This window comes from Ananas comosus, linkage group 3 (genome assembly GCF_001540865.1).
Source record: "Ananas comosus cultivar F153 linkage group 3, ASM154086v1, whole genome shotgun sequence".
Taxonomy (NCBI): domain Eukaryota; kingdom Viridiplantae; phylum Streptophyta; class Magnoliopsida; order Poales; family Bromeliaceae; genus Ananas; species Ananas comosus.
The window spans coordinates 2,094,761-2,110,930 of record NC_033623.1 but is presented as its reverse complement, the minus strand read 5'-3'; the positions used below and the strand labels follow the sequence as shown (position 1 = coordinate 2,110,930).

Genomic DNA, 16,170 nt, shown 5'->3' with positions numbered 1-16,170 from the left:
ATAAGAGACGTTTTCTTGTTTAACGGCGTAAAGATATCAAAATCAATTGAATTTTTGTTAGAAAATTCTTTAAACTATTTAAAACAAGATCTATACTCTTGATCTTGATTACAAGACTCCTATCATCATTTTTTAAAACATATTCATTTTCAACCATTCATTTTTCTGTTCACTTGATGGATAAAAGAACAATATTGAAAGTGCGTGAAATTTAATTTCTAGGCAGTTTAAATAGTTTAGATCATATTTAACGAAGTCGATCGTCAATTTTAAAGCTCTATCATCGAAAACAAATCGGTAGTAAAACGGCTCGTTTACTACCGATAGTATTATAGCTCAACTCTCTCTCTCTCTCTCTCTCTCTCTCTATATATATATATATATATATATATCAATTTTTTTAACTACTTTATATAAAAATACTTTATTATTTTTTATTAAATCTTTCCACAACTGTTTTGGCCTAAATTCTATAGTTAGCAACAAAGGTTTTGTTTTAAGACGAAAGGAAAAGCAAAACAATAATAATAATAATAATAATAATAATAATAATAATCCAAAACCATGTTCATAGCATATCCGAAATTACACCACACCATCTGCTTGGAAAAAATAACAGGCGTAAACTTACACAAGCAATATTTTATTTTTGCTCACAGTTCGGTCATTGTCAGCAACCCTGCAACAAATAATTCCCACAAACGCGAGCGAGCGAGCGGAAAGATATGCTACTCAGACCGACATGTCCGGCCGCCAGTTATTCGCCCACTCCGACAGCGCGGCCACGTTCCTGCTGATGTCTTCGACGCTGTCGCTGCGTAACGCCACCACAATATCCTCGGGGTAGCTCGCTCTCGCCTCCTCCAGCAGCACTTGAAAGATCTCGCACTCGATGTTGTTCGTAAGCTTCGAACCCATGTAGCCTCTGCGAACATTCCGCGCGCATGTCAGAAACTAATCTCAACTGGAAAGCAATCCACAGTGGGATCAAATATAGAAGTAAATTCTGAATCTACTCTACTGGAAGAAGCAGGTTCAATGGAATTTTGCGAACATAAGTTCGGTTCCAATTTGAAGCTTTTTCCTACAGCTGTAAAAGAAGCGGTCGGTGGGTTTTTAATCGAATAGTTTCGAACAACTCTATTCAAGCAACAGTTCTGCCAAAGCTTCTGAAATCCACAGGAAGCATAAATACTGCTATTCTCAATGATCAATTACCCAAGCACTTAAAAAAAGAGTCATTACCTGCTAGCTAAGCGATCATGCAGAATAGAATTGTCCGTCTGTAGCACAACAACGCGGTCAAACCAACGCTCTGGGAAGAACTCACAACCGTGGTAATCTACGATATTCCCGCCTTCTTCCATCATTTCTTCAAGCTCGTCGCATACCTTCATTGCCAAGACAAAGGGCGTCAATACACGTGAATAGGAAAAACATAGTGGAACTTAGAGATAATTTTAGATTTAATATCTAAAGGATCGGATTATAAGCGGAACACCACTACTAATTCTCAATTTGACGAGTAAATAGCAGTTGGTAAGTCAATCACAAGAAGGCAACACTGCATCGCTGATTAGTAACCTGCAAAAAGAAAAAAGAACCTTGGGAGATAATGTAGTAAAATCCTTTAAGGTGCAAAAGGGTAAAAAGGTCCCAATAGTTGGCATTCCCCAGAAAGATCCAGACTCAAAGGCCGTGCATAGATCGCTGTCAATATATTCAGGTCATCATTCTCAGATTCAACTCAGATTTGGAACATACTTGGATTATTAAAATCTGTCCAACTAAAATCAAAATACTTGGTTTTTCGTGCTAATTTCCTTTTTTCTTTTCGCTTAAAATCATGTTTAAATGTGCTAATTTCGAAATATGTAGTTGTCCTTCCTAGTGAACTCCCCAGTAGGTCCAATATTTGATATTATGAGTCAACTCGGTATAGCCCTAACCTCAGAAGTAGGATTAAGACAACAAATCCTCAAAGGTCAAAAGAAAGCAAATAGAATTCATCAATAAATCCTGTTCACCACTCAATCCGGTTACAGGTTATGCCTTCTCCTAACTACACAGCACATTCAGAATGTACGGTTCTTACCATATTAATAGATTACCATGTGATATGCAATGATAAATATAATTTTTGACTACATGAAAATCTACACGCACATTACTTATGACCGATATCTCCACTCTTTAATCAGATTATCCAGCAGTAGTTGGTTACTATTTGAGTCATAAAGGAACAAGGCCAACAAATTGTTGTTTCTCAAATTATTAACATAGCACGTTTTTCGCTCATATTGCGGCCCCTTAATGTACTATGGGTTATCACTGGGAGCCTCAGACCCCATCTCAGAAATAAAAGGTATCCACAGCTCAAAAATTGATTGACATTAATCAAAATAAAGAAAAACATCACAAATTCACTAAAAAAAGAGAAATTCGTAAAAATGGTTTACAGCTTACGAAAATCAAATTATTGCATCTGCTAAAATATGAGAATACAAAATAAAGGGAAATGAATCAACCTAGTGAAAGAACATAAACAAGTCCAAACAAAATTTCTCTGGGAGAAGATACAGGAATACTTACTAGACAAGGACTTATACATCTATAAACATCAGAAATGGGTCTACAAAAAACCTAAAGTTGTCAACTAATGAAGAAGTTGTGCAAGTACTTAAAAGAGTACAGGATCATGATACAAATCTGGCATCCCCAGGGCCCCAAAGAGAAAAGAAAAAAGAAATTATGGTTGTATCATATACTCGTTAGCTAATTGATTCTTACACCTGACCGGAATACAAAACATGCACATCAAAGAATAAAGAATGGACTAAAAAAAAATTCAAACTACAGTATGTGCCATACAAGAAGTGCCATGCCGATCGACAAATACTGTCGTCATCAGGAGGTTAGAACGGTAACATTCTATCCACTGTCAACACCAGACTATGTGTTTATGTTTCTGTATGGGTGACGAGGGTGGCCACTGGCCATGACCCTCCCATCTAACAAAGCTTCCCCCACGTAAAAAGTATATGCCCCGCTGAGTAAATAATATGGCCACCCTCAAGCTACAGAAATTGTCCAATCAATAATAAATTTCATTACCATGACCAAGACGAACACGCAATTATTAAGATTCTACACGAGCCAAGCAAGTAACGAGAAAACCAGATCAAGTTAAATATTAAAAATTGAAAGACAATTATAATCAAATCAAAAGGGGTGGGAGGGAGTAAATGCATCTTCTATCACCGCTCTCCTGCAAAGGAGGCTCAACCATTGTAAGAAAGTTCACGGAGGGGGTCATCAGTCATCAAGACACGGGCTAGGGAAATGTCCCTACTCAAATGGGTCTCATGTAATGGAGAAGAGGAGAGAAACAGAGAAACTACGATATGGAAGAGGTCAAAGCACCCGCCCCTCTTTCTGTTATGCCTCCCATCCATAAAGCCAAAGGAACATCAGAATGCAAAAGAATACGCAGCTACCCAATGCCTTACGAGGACTAACAACATGACATTCATTCCTAATCAATCCAAAATAAAAATGTAAACAATTTGGCTAATTTCAATCTAATTAGAGATGATGGCTAAAGTACTATGGTCAATTAAATAATGATAAAAGCAACCATCAAGCAAGTGATAACCGAGAGTGCACTTTAGTATTGATTATGCTTTTTTTAATTATTGCTTCTCTAGAATTGAGCTCCTATGCTTTTGAAAGCACTAAGTCATTGATGCTTGTAGGTTTTCAATCTTTGGATGAAAATTTGTAGGGTTAGGATAATAGTGATCCCCTAGGGTTGAGGAGGTGGTTGATGGAATAGCATAATCTAAGGGGAGGAATTGGTAAAAGGGATAGATCTAACGGTCGGAAACTTTTACAAGCACCACTTCTTCTCTAATTCTTTAGTTTACTTTATTCCTTAGCCTAAAAACCTTTTTTTGCCCTTAAACATCCATAGATTTAATAGCCACAATGAAGAATAATCCATCCCATCCATCCCTTCATTTCTCAAACCTCACAGAACTTAACATGCACTAATAAGATTTTAGGCATCACCTAACAATTGAGTTAAATGACAAGAACTACTGGATTGTTCAAATTTTAGACATTAAGAAGCAACTTTTAATCTTCAAATAAATATGGCTAATACTAAACTGCCAATAATTGCTATAAAGCTGAAATTTTCGAATCTGCTCCCTCAACTAGCAAAATTCACAGGTAATTGTTGGATTTTGCTATAATATTTAGATGAGGGTTAATTCAGCAACTAATAATTGACGAACAACGGCAAAAACCCAAATTGTGTCATACGGTGGATATTATAAGCTATGGCAAAAAAGGAGATCAATCAAATAGATACAGCACGAATTCATACCAACATAGCAACAAAAAAATGAAAAAAAAAAGGAGATAGTTAGGGTTAGGTTTAGGGTTAGGGTTAGGGTTAGGATGAGTGTTATTTTGGGGTTAGGGTTAGGGGGGATCGGACCAGGTCCTCGTTGATGATGTAGCAGTCGAACTCGTCGTCCCAGCCGTCGTGGAGGCCCTTGTCGCGGACAACGTCGCCGACGTTGACGTGGCGGAGCGCGGTGGCGTCGGCGAGGAGCGAGCTCGTCGTCGTCTTCCCCGTTCCCGGCGTCCCCGTCACCAGCANACCTCTATATATATATATATATATATATATATATATATATATATATATATATATATATATATATATATATATATATATATAGAATTAGACTGGAATACTATTAATAGTAAAACGCTCTTTTTTCTATCAAATTTTTAACCTTTGGATGAAAAATCGTAGGGTCAGGATGATATTAGTCAGTTAGAGTTGAATGGTCCCCCTAGAGTTGAGTAGTCCCCACTGGGTTATAGTATTTAATCCAATGGTTAGAAATAATGAAAAGAGTTGATCCAAAGGCTAAAAAACTTGTAGCATTAATGAAATTTTGCTACTAATAGTAACCTAGTCCAGCTCTCTCTCTCTCTCTCTCTCTCTCTCTATATATATATATATATATATATATATATATATATATGGTTTGGAAAAGGAATGGAGAGGATTGAGTCGATTGATTGATAGCAACAGCGGCGCACTGGGAGAGTGTCCAGTTCTGGAACCATAACTTTTAACCGTTTGGTTTGGGAATAGGAATAGGGATAGGCCCTTATCCCCCTTTATACTCAAACGCTAATTTTTTATCCGAGAATAGTAGTTCTCGGTTATCCCCACCAACACCTTCATTTTCTATATAAAACTTTCTAATATTTTTCTTATCCTCGGGAACAACCCAATTTTCATCCAAACACTATTTTTCTTATCCCCATACTTGTACCTATCCCTGTAATAGCTAGTTCTTGCTTATACCCGAACCAAATGGTACCTAATTAGGGCTTAGATCTGAGTACGTTTGTTTCCCGGAATTTAAAGTTCGGATTGAGATAGATTTTGGAATAAACTATTAGATGCGTTTGGTTTAGCCTTTGAAATAAACTATGATACGTTTGATTTGGCTTATCCTTACAGGATTACAGATAATTCTATCAAAATTACTGCGTTTGGCTCATTCAGTATGCAATCTGTTCGGTATTACAGCATTATAAAAAGTGTGAGATTTCACCAAAAATATTATCGAGGAGAAGAATGTATATCTTGGATTACTGAAGGCGGCTAATCTTGTAATCTCATTTAGTAATTTAAGATACATGAATATATTGCAATACACTATAATATTATATAACTCGAACCAAACGCATCCTGACAGGATTACAGACAATTCTGTTAAAATTACTGCGTTTAATTCATTCGGTATGTAGTCTGTTCGGTGATACAGTATTATAAAAGGTGTAACGTTATACCGAAAATATTGCCGAGGAAGGGGGTGTGTACTTTAGATTACTAAAGGTGGCTAATCTTGTACCTGATGTAAATTACAAATTTACAAGTTTAGATAAAATACATTTTTTTGTTATTTATTTTTTTTACTGTTTGTTTATATAAACGTGAAACTAAAATTCTCTCGATTCTTCTATTTTTTTGGTGCAAGTGTGAGAGCAAATTAANTCCGAGAACCCCCGCAGGATCACCAGCTCCTCCTCCTCCGTCCACAGCCGCTGGAACAGCCGCCGCGCCTCCTCCGCCGCCGCCGCGCCGCCGCCTCCTTCGGCCGCCATGGGCGTCGCCTCCTCCCCCGCTTTCGGGTTTTAGAAAAAATAAAATAGAAACGAATAATTAATATATATATATATATATATATATATATATATATATATATATATATGTTTATATATTTATATGGTTTGGAAAAGGAAAGGAGAGGATTGAGTCGATTGATTGATAGCAACAGCGGCGCACTGGGAGAGTGTCCAGTTCTGGAACCATAACTTTTTAGGGCTTAGATTTGAGTACGTTTGTTTCCCGGAATTTAAAGTTCGGATTGAGATAGATTTTGGAATAAACTATTTGATGCGTTTGGTTTGGCCTTTGAAATAAACTATGATGCATTTGATTTGGCTTATCCTCACAGGATTACAGATAATTCTATCAGAATTACTGCATTTGGCTCGTTCAGTATGCAATCTGTTTGGTATTACAGTATTATAAAAAGTGTGAGATTTCACCAAAAATATTACCGAGGAGGAGGGTGTGTATCTTGGATTACTGAAGGCGGCTCTTGTAATCTCATTTAGTAATTCAAGATACATGAATATATCGCAATACACTATAATATTATATAACTCGAACCAAGCGCGTCCTAAGTTAGGTTTGGTTTAGATTATTTTGACAAGATTACAGACAATTCTGTTAAAATTACTGCGTTTGGTTCATTCGGTATGTAGTCTGTTTGGTGTTACTGTATTATAAAAGATATAAGATTACACCGAAAATATTGCCGAGGAAAGGGTGTGTATTTTAGATTACTAGATGTGGCTAATCTTGTATGTGATGTAAATTACAAGTTTAGATATTTGTTATTTATTTTTTTTACTGTTTGTTTATATAAACGTGAAACTAAAATTCTCTCGATTCTTCTATTTTTTTGGTGCAAGTTTGAGAGCAAATTAAAATTTTATCAATTTTCTTCTCACTTTTTTTTTTTGTAATTTACTTGGGTCCGCCCAAAGTGAGAGTGAATTAGTATGATATAAGATGGACGGAAGTCCATTATGGTATTTTGACAAATTTGAAATTCAACTAAAAATAAAATTCCAAACAATAAAAATAGACATTTAGGACTAGAAACCACTTCACCCTTCTCTATTTTCAATAAAACAAACACACCCATAATATGGTGTACTCACACAATATTATTACGGATTAGATAATTTCTTTACAAAACTAAAAGCCAAGAAAAACCTTTTTAAGCATTTGTTTTATATATTGCCAAACGGATACATTGATGAATAAGGATCGCAAATAATTCACTATTTCACATAAAAGAAAAGATAACGCTTCTTTGCACCAGTTACAACACTTTGAATATATCTCAAACCACTCATATATGGAGCCATAACAAACAATAAGAAATTTAATCATAAGTAATATGATAATTTTATTTTGTTAAAACAAAATTGTTCTAGACATCCACGTCGCACGCAGAATTGTGTAGTACACATGAGCAACTTACCGTTCATGCATCCGTATAGTTCAAATATTTCAAATATCTGATGAAATTTACGGTGTCCCGAGTAAAAACTTGAATGAGCATTTACGAAAAAACTTGAATGAGTAGAAACTCACAAAAGCACCAATACATCATTCAAAGATTGTAAGAGGATACATATTAGACCATTAATCTTGTCAAAGAATACCCACCGGCCCACAGGAAAGCGACAGAACTGAAAAACAGTACAACAGCAAATACATACCCAAAAGACAATATATAGTTTGAAGTTTATGATTAAAAATAAAAGAACTGCTTTATTATTATTACCATAACAATCCAATTAACTGTTACAAATGGCTATGTTAAAGGTCCTGAAAATTTATACACTTTCTTCAAAGCCAAAACCATTTACATCGCGCGCCTTGGACATAAAACCCCAGACTAGATCATCGTCATCGCGGTATTGCTATTGGTTCTGTACCAAATTGAAGATATACACAAGAATAATGGCCTCTACCTCTATTAAAGATATGACAATTATATAACATATGTAGTAAGGGCAAAAGTGATTGAACTTTCCTCAAGTTTCTAATAAGAATAACCTCGACAACTTTACAAAATCGGTTTTACAGTATATTCCTCAAGACAATTTCGGTGGCATCCCCATTCGCTTTTCTGCAAGGTTAAATCTTTTAGTCAGAATAGTTTTTTTTTTTTAAACCGAAGAGCACGTAAGAGAAATTATAAAATAAAGCATAGAAGGGAAGTATAAGCTTGCGTCTGACCTCCCGCAACAATTAGCTTCTCGACACGAGCAACGATATGCTTCCCATACGTGTAATTCTTAAGCACGGCTAGGTGAGCTCTGATGCGTGAAAGAATGAGCTTTCGCGTCTCGTCGTCGCAGGTCTCAAGGACCGTCTGTATGACATAGTTTGCAAACTGATCCTTCATCATTATCTGCAAACAGATCAATTCAGCCTTAGGATATAATCGATCATCAACCAAATTCCACTTTGGTAAAGAAAAAAATGAAACATCGATAGTTGTCGCAGTAGTCACAAAAGTGCACATTCCTTTTCTAAGTCAAACTTAATTCCTAAATCTCAAGAGGGATTCTGTTTTGGAGAATTTGATCCCTGGTGATTAAGAATTTGGAATAAAATTGCCCCGACCAAACAACAAGAATGGAAACTGCTCTCTCCAATTCTGATCCAAACCTTAAATCCCTTCAAGTAGCGGCAACCTACTACTTATCGCACTAGTAGTAAATAATCACCACTATAAATGACAGCAATGAAGTTTCCAATAAATGTAATTTGGTAGTTGAATCAGATGTATAAAGCTCCTACACCTCACGATGTAGAAAGAATATTAATAAATCATTTAGATATATAAAGCTAGGCTATTCTCAACTTTTACACGCTTTATAGCAGGTCAATATATGATATACACTATCTGCTCCCTAAAATACTTTTTAGGCTCCAAAGGGTTGCAAAGCTATAATTTTGCACTTATAAACAGAAAAAGGCAAAAACAAGGTATATTAAAAGCCGCACCACTCTCAACTATAGTCAAACCGCTAACCTACAAACATCTATGTTAATCTTTAGTAAGCTTCTGTCATCACCATAAAACAGTTTGTTTACTCTGAAGAGCTTCCAACGGTTCTAAGATTTTTGCAAATACTTGAAAAATCAATGAACAATTAAATTTCAGGAGTCAAGGATTTTCATGCTCTTTCTTGGGTATCTGTCTTTGTCGTTCCATTTTTGGTGTTTTTTATTTTTACTACATTTGTCCAAGGAAAGTTTATAGTACTCTCGATCTTCTCCTGATTAACAAATGCTACACTTAATGCAGTTTAAGCTTCAAGTATGTACATTAGCATTCACAAAATAGCTTGACAACAGTTAAGTAAAGTTCTCCAAAAGGTTCAAAAATAACACTTAAAAAGAAAGCATCATGTTCTAGTGACTCCAATGCTACTTTTGAATCGATGAAAAGGTAGCACCAAATTTCTCTATAACAAACTCAGAACAGGAATTGCTTCAAGCGACGAGTAAAGAACATAACTACTCAAGATCCGCTACTTAATCAAATTAGAAAAAAAAAAAGAACAAACCTGCAAGTTTTCATTTTCACCGCTAGAACCCATAATTTCATTTATTTGAAGTTGGCGGTCTTCAGGGGAACCATAAATCAAGCATTTCTCAACAACATTTGAAGCAAACTTCTCTAGGCTCATCTCTACAATCTGTCCTCTAAGCTTGTGAATTATAGCAGACCGCTGTTCAGGCTTTCCATATTGCAGGACATGCTTAAAAATATATAACAGTACAAAATCAGTAGGTTATATGGATAAAAATTACTGAAATACAAAGCATATATGAATGATTCCAAAGGATAATACACAATAAATAACAAAATCCCTTTAAACATAATTAAAATACAAAGCACATAGAAACAACTGTAAAGGATAAAACATAATGAACAATAGAAGCATAAAAAAAAAAAAAGTTAAACAGTCCTTCAAAAAAGAGGGTCCTCTGTAATTCTCCTAACTTCCTTGTAGTGACTGTAGCACCTTAATTCCATCAATTTGAATCCAAAAATGACCCCAAAACCAACCACAATAATCACCAAAACAAAGATCTGAGAAAAGCTCCCAAAAAAACCCGACATAATCTTCACCCACTAAGGAGTAAGGGTCCATTTGGGAACACATAAATCCTGTAGGAATGGCAGGATGAAGAGTTCCCATAAAAAACTAGTCAGTGAAGGAAAGATATCCTGCTTCTGTTCGGGTAGCCTTTCACCTTCCAGTTTTCCCATGGGAAAGAAGTGATCACATGAGAAAAACAAAATCAATTTCTATCTACTTAATTTATTTTACAATTTGCGGAAGCATATTCGGCATCCATAGCACTTGTGCTAATTTTCCAAAAAGCATACATGACAGCTTCCAAAAAAAGAAGCTTCCAAAATTTGGCAAATCAAATTCTGGAGTTTTCGCTGTTATAGAAAGCTGAAATATTGTTTTTGGGTCCCAACAACAAATGCATTGAGTTGAAGATTTTGCTTAGCTATTGAGGAGATCTTAATGAAAAAACCGTCAATATTTCATTAAACAACTCTAGTAAAACAGCACTTCTACAAAAGCTCTAGCACAGCCAAAACAGACATAACAATAAAGAACCATGATTAAGCCTTACGAAATGAAAACTTACTTGAACAACATAGTTCCCATACTGGTCATATGACAAAGTAGAGAGAGATTGCATGATATCATCCATCACTATGCTTAGGGTTTTTTGATCGACACAATGCTCCAAAATCCTCTGCAAGCATTCAGATGAGACATAATAGTTAAGGATAAAGTTTTTAGTTCTTATTATAAGTCTGTAACTGTTGCAAAGACATCAGAATAAAGTGAATTTAGCACCTGAATAACTCTGCAGCCATATGGGTGGGTGGAAAGCACTGAAACCTGTCCAAAGACAGTGGATATAATAAACTGAATCCTGTCTTCAGGGACACATTCGATGCACTTTTGTATTACATGGTTGCCATTCTGATCTCTGATGCATTTCATGACAAAACCGTCAAGTTCAGATGCAATTTGAGTTCGTAGATCCAAATCAACGACTTCCAAAGCCTGCAAAGGTTAAAATTATTACTCAATTCCAGCATTATCACCAAAACAACCATAATATGCACATCAAGAAAAATTTTGTTCATTTGTGAAAAACATAGGCATGAGAAAATTAGATATTGAAATCTACATCTGGGAAGATTTTCATTCCTCGAGATTGAACAGAAAAGAAAAGGAATACTGAAAGCTAGTATCTACTGCAAGCTAAATAACGGTATATCACTTTGCATAGGAAAAAAGAAATAAATGTGATAACATTAAAAGTTACATGCCTACCTGCCACAATTTCAAATGGTACAAATACGCAGATATAATAAGATTATTTATACTAGACAATGCAGTGACAAAGACAAATCTCCACGAGAAAATAAAAGAAAATTTAACTTTCTAGACCTAGGTTAGAATAATATTTTACAGTAACCGGTAAAGGTCATATCTCTATTGCAGAATGTTTTGAGTGAGTAGCATGGAAATGTTAATCAGAGCCACAATTTGCTGAAACATTATGCAAGGCACGACAACCACAATTGCATAAACAGAACCAGAAAGAAGCTGGATACAAAAACTGCAAGCAAAGTGTGAAGAGATAGGGAATCTAACATAACTGTAGCAATTAAAAGCCTGGGAATAGAAGGATGCAAGCAAGTGCAAACTACACTACATAAAAGGTAATAAAAGTATGAATACAGACGCTAAGTCAACCTTTTGAATTACTCTGCACCCATATGTTTGAAGACTTAGATGCAAAACATGGCCCAAAATTTGATCACTCAGCTGATTCCTTTGGCTCTCGGTACCCAGCTCGAAAAACTGCAAATTGTTTGCTCAAATTTCAGAATTCAAAAGATATACTTAAATAATTTGTTTGACAATAAGACCGTCATACCTTTTGAATGACATAATTCCCAAAGACATCCTTCGTCAAAGAAAGAGCATGAGCAAGTATCTCAGGAAAAATTTTGCTTTTCTCACCAACTAATGCAGTTTCAAGTTTTTGTTGAATGAAACGACTTCCATACTGATCTAAACTGCAAGAGCACAGAGAAAAACAAATAAATCATGGATTCAATAACAACAAAGTTCATTAGTAAGGAAATTATTCATAAGACTGCTGTAGCACCTAAATTCAATAACATGACCCACTATATCAGCAAGCTCAAATGTTCTGATTTTGTTGTGCTTCAATTCATCCAACATAGATCTGGTAGCTGCAACTCTTGCCGGGGAAGAGAGAAAAAATTGCTGATCATTATGCTCAAAAGGGCTTAGAGAACCAAAAGAAGAATTACTGGTGCGTGACGACTGGGTTCCCAAATAGGGCAAACCAATGCCAGAATCAGGATTGCCGAGTAACCTACTATCGGACATTTTCTGCTGCGAAATAAGAGACTCAAGGTATGCTTTCTGATACTCGGAGAGACCCATTTGTGCTGTGTGGAAGTAATTACTTCTTAAAGGACTAAGATTCGCACCAGCTTGCATTCGGATATCTGATTCCCTCTGTAAAAGTGGTGTGTGTATTTTGTCCATCACCGGTACTTGAGAATTTGATAATAATTGATTTCTAATTCCATTCAAGTAACGACCTTCCTCACTTCTTAAAAATGCGGCACCTGCTAAATAAAGCAAATAGCTATGAGTAAGACATTTTATTGAATTAGACAACACAGTAACATTGTTTTCTCTGAGATTACCTCTGTCAGGATGATTATTTGGCATTTTATGAAGCTGCTCTTGCACAGGATATTTTCCATACATTGTCGTACTGTTAGACAGGTGCAATCCAGATAGTGCCGTAGATATATCAGCATAGTCCCCCTTAAAAGATGAAATGTGTTCAAAGGCATCTTCTGAGAGTGTTTCTCTGTCAACATTAAAACAAGGTCGAGATATCGAACTAAAGCTCTTGTTTCTAACAATGCTGGGATAAGTCAGTCCAGTTTGCAGACTATCTACATCTTCCATCCCATTTAATCGAACACTAGACACTCCCATTTGATCAACGATACTGTCGAACTTATTGCGACTGATTGGCTGTGAATGGCAAGCATAAGGAGAAGCTGAATGGCCCATGTCATCCTGTAAAGACAACAGTACTTCTCAGATGTTTGCAACAGAAAACATACAGAACAACGAGAAAATCAGCAAACAAATATATCCACAACCTGCAATTCTCTTCATAATTAACATCTATCTACAGCTTGCAGAACACAGCTCTCAAATCCATGTGTTAACTCCTTAACATTTTCATGCTTTTCATTATTTCAATGCAAAACCTGGGAATTCAAATACCAATCCAGCATAATTCAAGATACAAGAATATACAACAAAATTACTCCCAAAGTACCCACATCAAGAACATTTTTTTTTTTGGTTTTTGCGTAGGTCGAATTATACAAGCCACCTAAACATCAAGAATAAGCAACTAAAAGATCAGTAAACAGAACGAACAGAGCAACCTGACCTGCGAAAGATGTGTCAAACTCCTCCTGGCTCCCAATCCTGCCGAATCACGCCAATCCGGAGAAAGATGCGGAGGAACCACCGCTCTCTGCTCTCTTCTAGAGCCCGCCAAACACGGCTGCACCGAGAAGAGCGAGTTGCTATCCAAATCGCAATCGGAACCCCTCCTCCGCGACTCGCTGATCCGCCGCACAGCCCGCCAATCCTCCCTCGACACCGCCGGCGGGGGAAGCCTCGGATTGAAGTTCCCAGGAGCGTAGTAGTACGACAAGTAATCCGGGTGCCCCCGCATCTCCTCCTCCCCCGCAACCTCCTCCGCGCCGCCATCGACGCCGAACAAGCTCGCCAGCGCCGCTCGCGACCCCTCCATGGTGGGCGGAGCGCTGGCGCCTCTGAAGGGATCGAACGCCGCGGCGCCGCCGCCATGGTTCCGCTCCTCGAGAAGCGCATCGATCTCCCTCCCTTCGCCGTTCGCGAGGCCTCTGCTGCGCGGAGCGACCGGCCCCATCCTTCGCCGCGAACCCTAGAAACCTTCGCGAGGACGCAGCGCACGACGCGAACGCGGTCGCCTCTGCGGGAGCTCCGAGTACGATGGGGGTGTGGTGGTGGGATTCTAGGGTTTGGACAAGAGGGGGTGAGAACGAGGTATTTATATAGAGAGAGGAGAGGGACGGGGAACGAGAGCCGAGAAAGGAAATGAGGAGATGCGGGAGTCAGAATCAGGAGAGGGAACGGAAAAAGAAATTGGAAACTGCTTTTCCGACTAGGATTAAAGATTCCTTCTGCTAAATTGCATTATAGTCCCTAAACTTTTTGTTCATTATCTAATCAGGGTGGAATTGTGATCATATCTTGCACTCGATTCGATAGGATACGAATATAAATAGGCGGGCGTGTTTGGTCCGTTTTTCTTTTACCATAGAATCAAAATGGGAATGAGTGAATTCATTTATGGGTGTTTGGTACGTGGGAGTTCCATTCCGATTCTGATTTTCGAGTGAAATGAGAATCGCTCAATCACCCTTTTTTCAATCCGGCCTAGAAGACCGGATTGAAAGTTGAATCCAGACGGAATAGATTTTTATTCGGAATTTATTTTTTCAATTTTTTTAATTAAAATATGAGTTAAAATTTTTAAATTAAATATATAATTTTAAATTTTAATTTGAACTTAAATTAAAAATTAAAATTTTAAGTTTGTATTTCGAATCTAACTTATGAATTTGAATTTAAATTAAATTTTAATTTATATAAAGTTCATTCAAATTTTATTTCAAACTTAAATTAAATTTATGGATTCAAATTAAAATTTAAATTGTAATTTTAAGTTTGAATTTGAATAAATCAAAATTTAGTTTCATATTTTGAATTATCCACTCAACTTCAAAGTTTAATTTTTTTTAAAAAAATAGATTTAAAATTTTGACATTATTTCAAAATTTTGATGTAAATATTTAATATTTAATATTTAATTTGAATTTAAATTAATATATTATAAAGATAATGTTAGTATATTAATTTGATTATGTTTTTATATTCATCTGAACCAAACACCGACAATGGGAATGATTTATTTCGATTCCGATTTAGGTGATGAACCAAACAGAATTAGGTAATGAGTCATTCCGATTCCGATTCCAGCTTATTTTGATTCCGATTCCGATTCCGACTTCAACTTCGAACCAAACACGCGATACATATTTCTATTGGAATTCGAATTTAAAAAAATAAAAAATATATAGATGCGAATATGATTTCTTAAAAAGAGATAGAAGGAATGTTAGTTTATATTAGAGAGGGATAAAGTGATTTTTTTCTTATGTTCTTCGTTTATGTTACGATGAATTTCAAATTAAAATTATATTTATATTTGTTGAAATATTAAATTTTATTGAATAAAATATATGCCTATATTTGAAGTTTGAAGATAAATATGAACCTTTTTAAATTGTATCTTATTCCCGTTAATTTTAGTTTATATTTTTATATGTATATTAATATATATTATTATCTGAATAGTATTCAAATCCAATCCGAATTCAATCTGTTTTAAGGAGATATGATAATGAACATTGAGCATCCAACATATATCTGCATTTAAATTTGCATCAGAAGAAAATTTCGAATACGGATATAGTTTGGTCAAAAATCTGATCATATTCAGTCGGTTTAATTCCTAATTTTTGAGTAACCTGGCTTATAAAATTTTTGAATTATAAGAATAGGCACGCAATACTTTTATTTATAAAATTAGGCAAATAATTTATTATATTTAGAAAAGTGATGCATCATTCATTATTTTCTAAAAATAAAAAATTATTCACCTTGTTCTTATATTAGCTATATTATCTAACATTAAAATATTAACTTTATATTTATTTAGGACAAAAGTAAAAATATTTTTTATTTCTTTCCTGCAAA

At 35.8% G+C, this 16,170-nt stretch overlaps 2 protein-coding genes across 3 annotated transcripts; both read right to left on the bottom strand.

Annotated features, from left to right (window-relative positions):
• On the bottom strand, window positions 532–6,198 carry LOC109707423 (adenylate kinase isoenzyme 6 homolog). Its single transcript, XM_020228665.1, has 4 exons — window positions 6,112–6,198; window positions 4,505–4,675; window positions 1,246–1,391; window positions 532–925 (listed from the first exon to the last, which is right to left on the bottom strand). The coding sequence occupies exons 1-4, from the start codon at window positions 6,196–6,198 to the stop codon at window positions 733–735; spliced, it is 597 nt and encodes a 198-aa protein (XP_020084254.1). The 3' UTR covers window positions 532–732.
• Window positions 7,926–14,465, bottom strand: LOC109707926 (pumilio homolog 1-like). Of its 2 annotated transcripts, none has more exons than XM_020229465.1 (10): window positions 13,751–14,465; window positions 12,981–13,365; window positions 12,407–12,902; window positions 12,173–12,314; window positions 11,989–12,096; window positions 11,077–11,289; window positions 10,862–10,972; window positions 9,757–9,951; window positions 8,417–8,591; window positions 7,926–8,306 (listed from the first exon to the last, which is right to left on the bottom strand). In XM_020229465.1, the coding sequence occupies exons 1-10, from the start codon at window positions 14,255–14,257 to the stop codon at window positions 8,272–8,274; spliced, it is 2,367 nt and encodes a 788-aa protein (XP_020085054.1). In that variant the 5' UTR covers window positions 14,258–14,465; the 3' UTR covers window positions 7,926–8,271. The 2 variants fall into 2 exon arrangements, with proteins under 2 accessions (XP_020085054.1, XP_020085055.1); XM_020229466.1 differs by having other exon boundaries at window positions 12,407–12,899.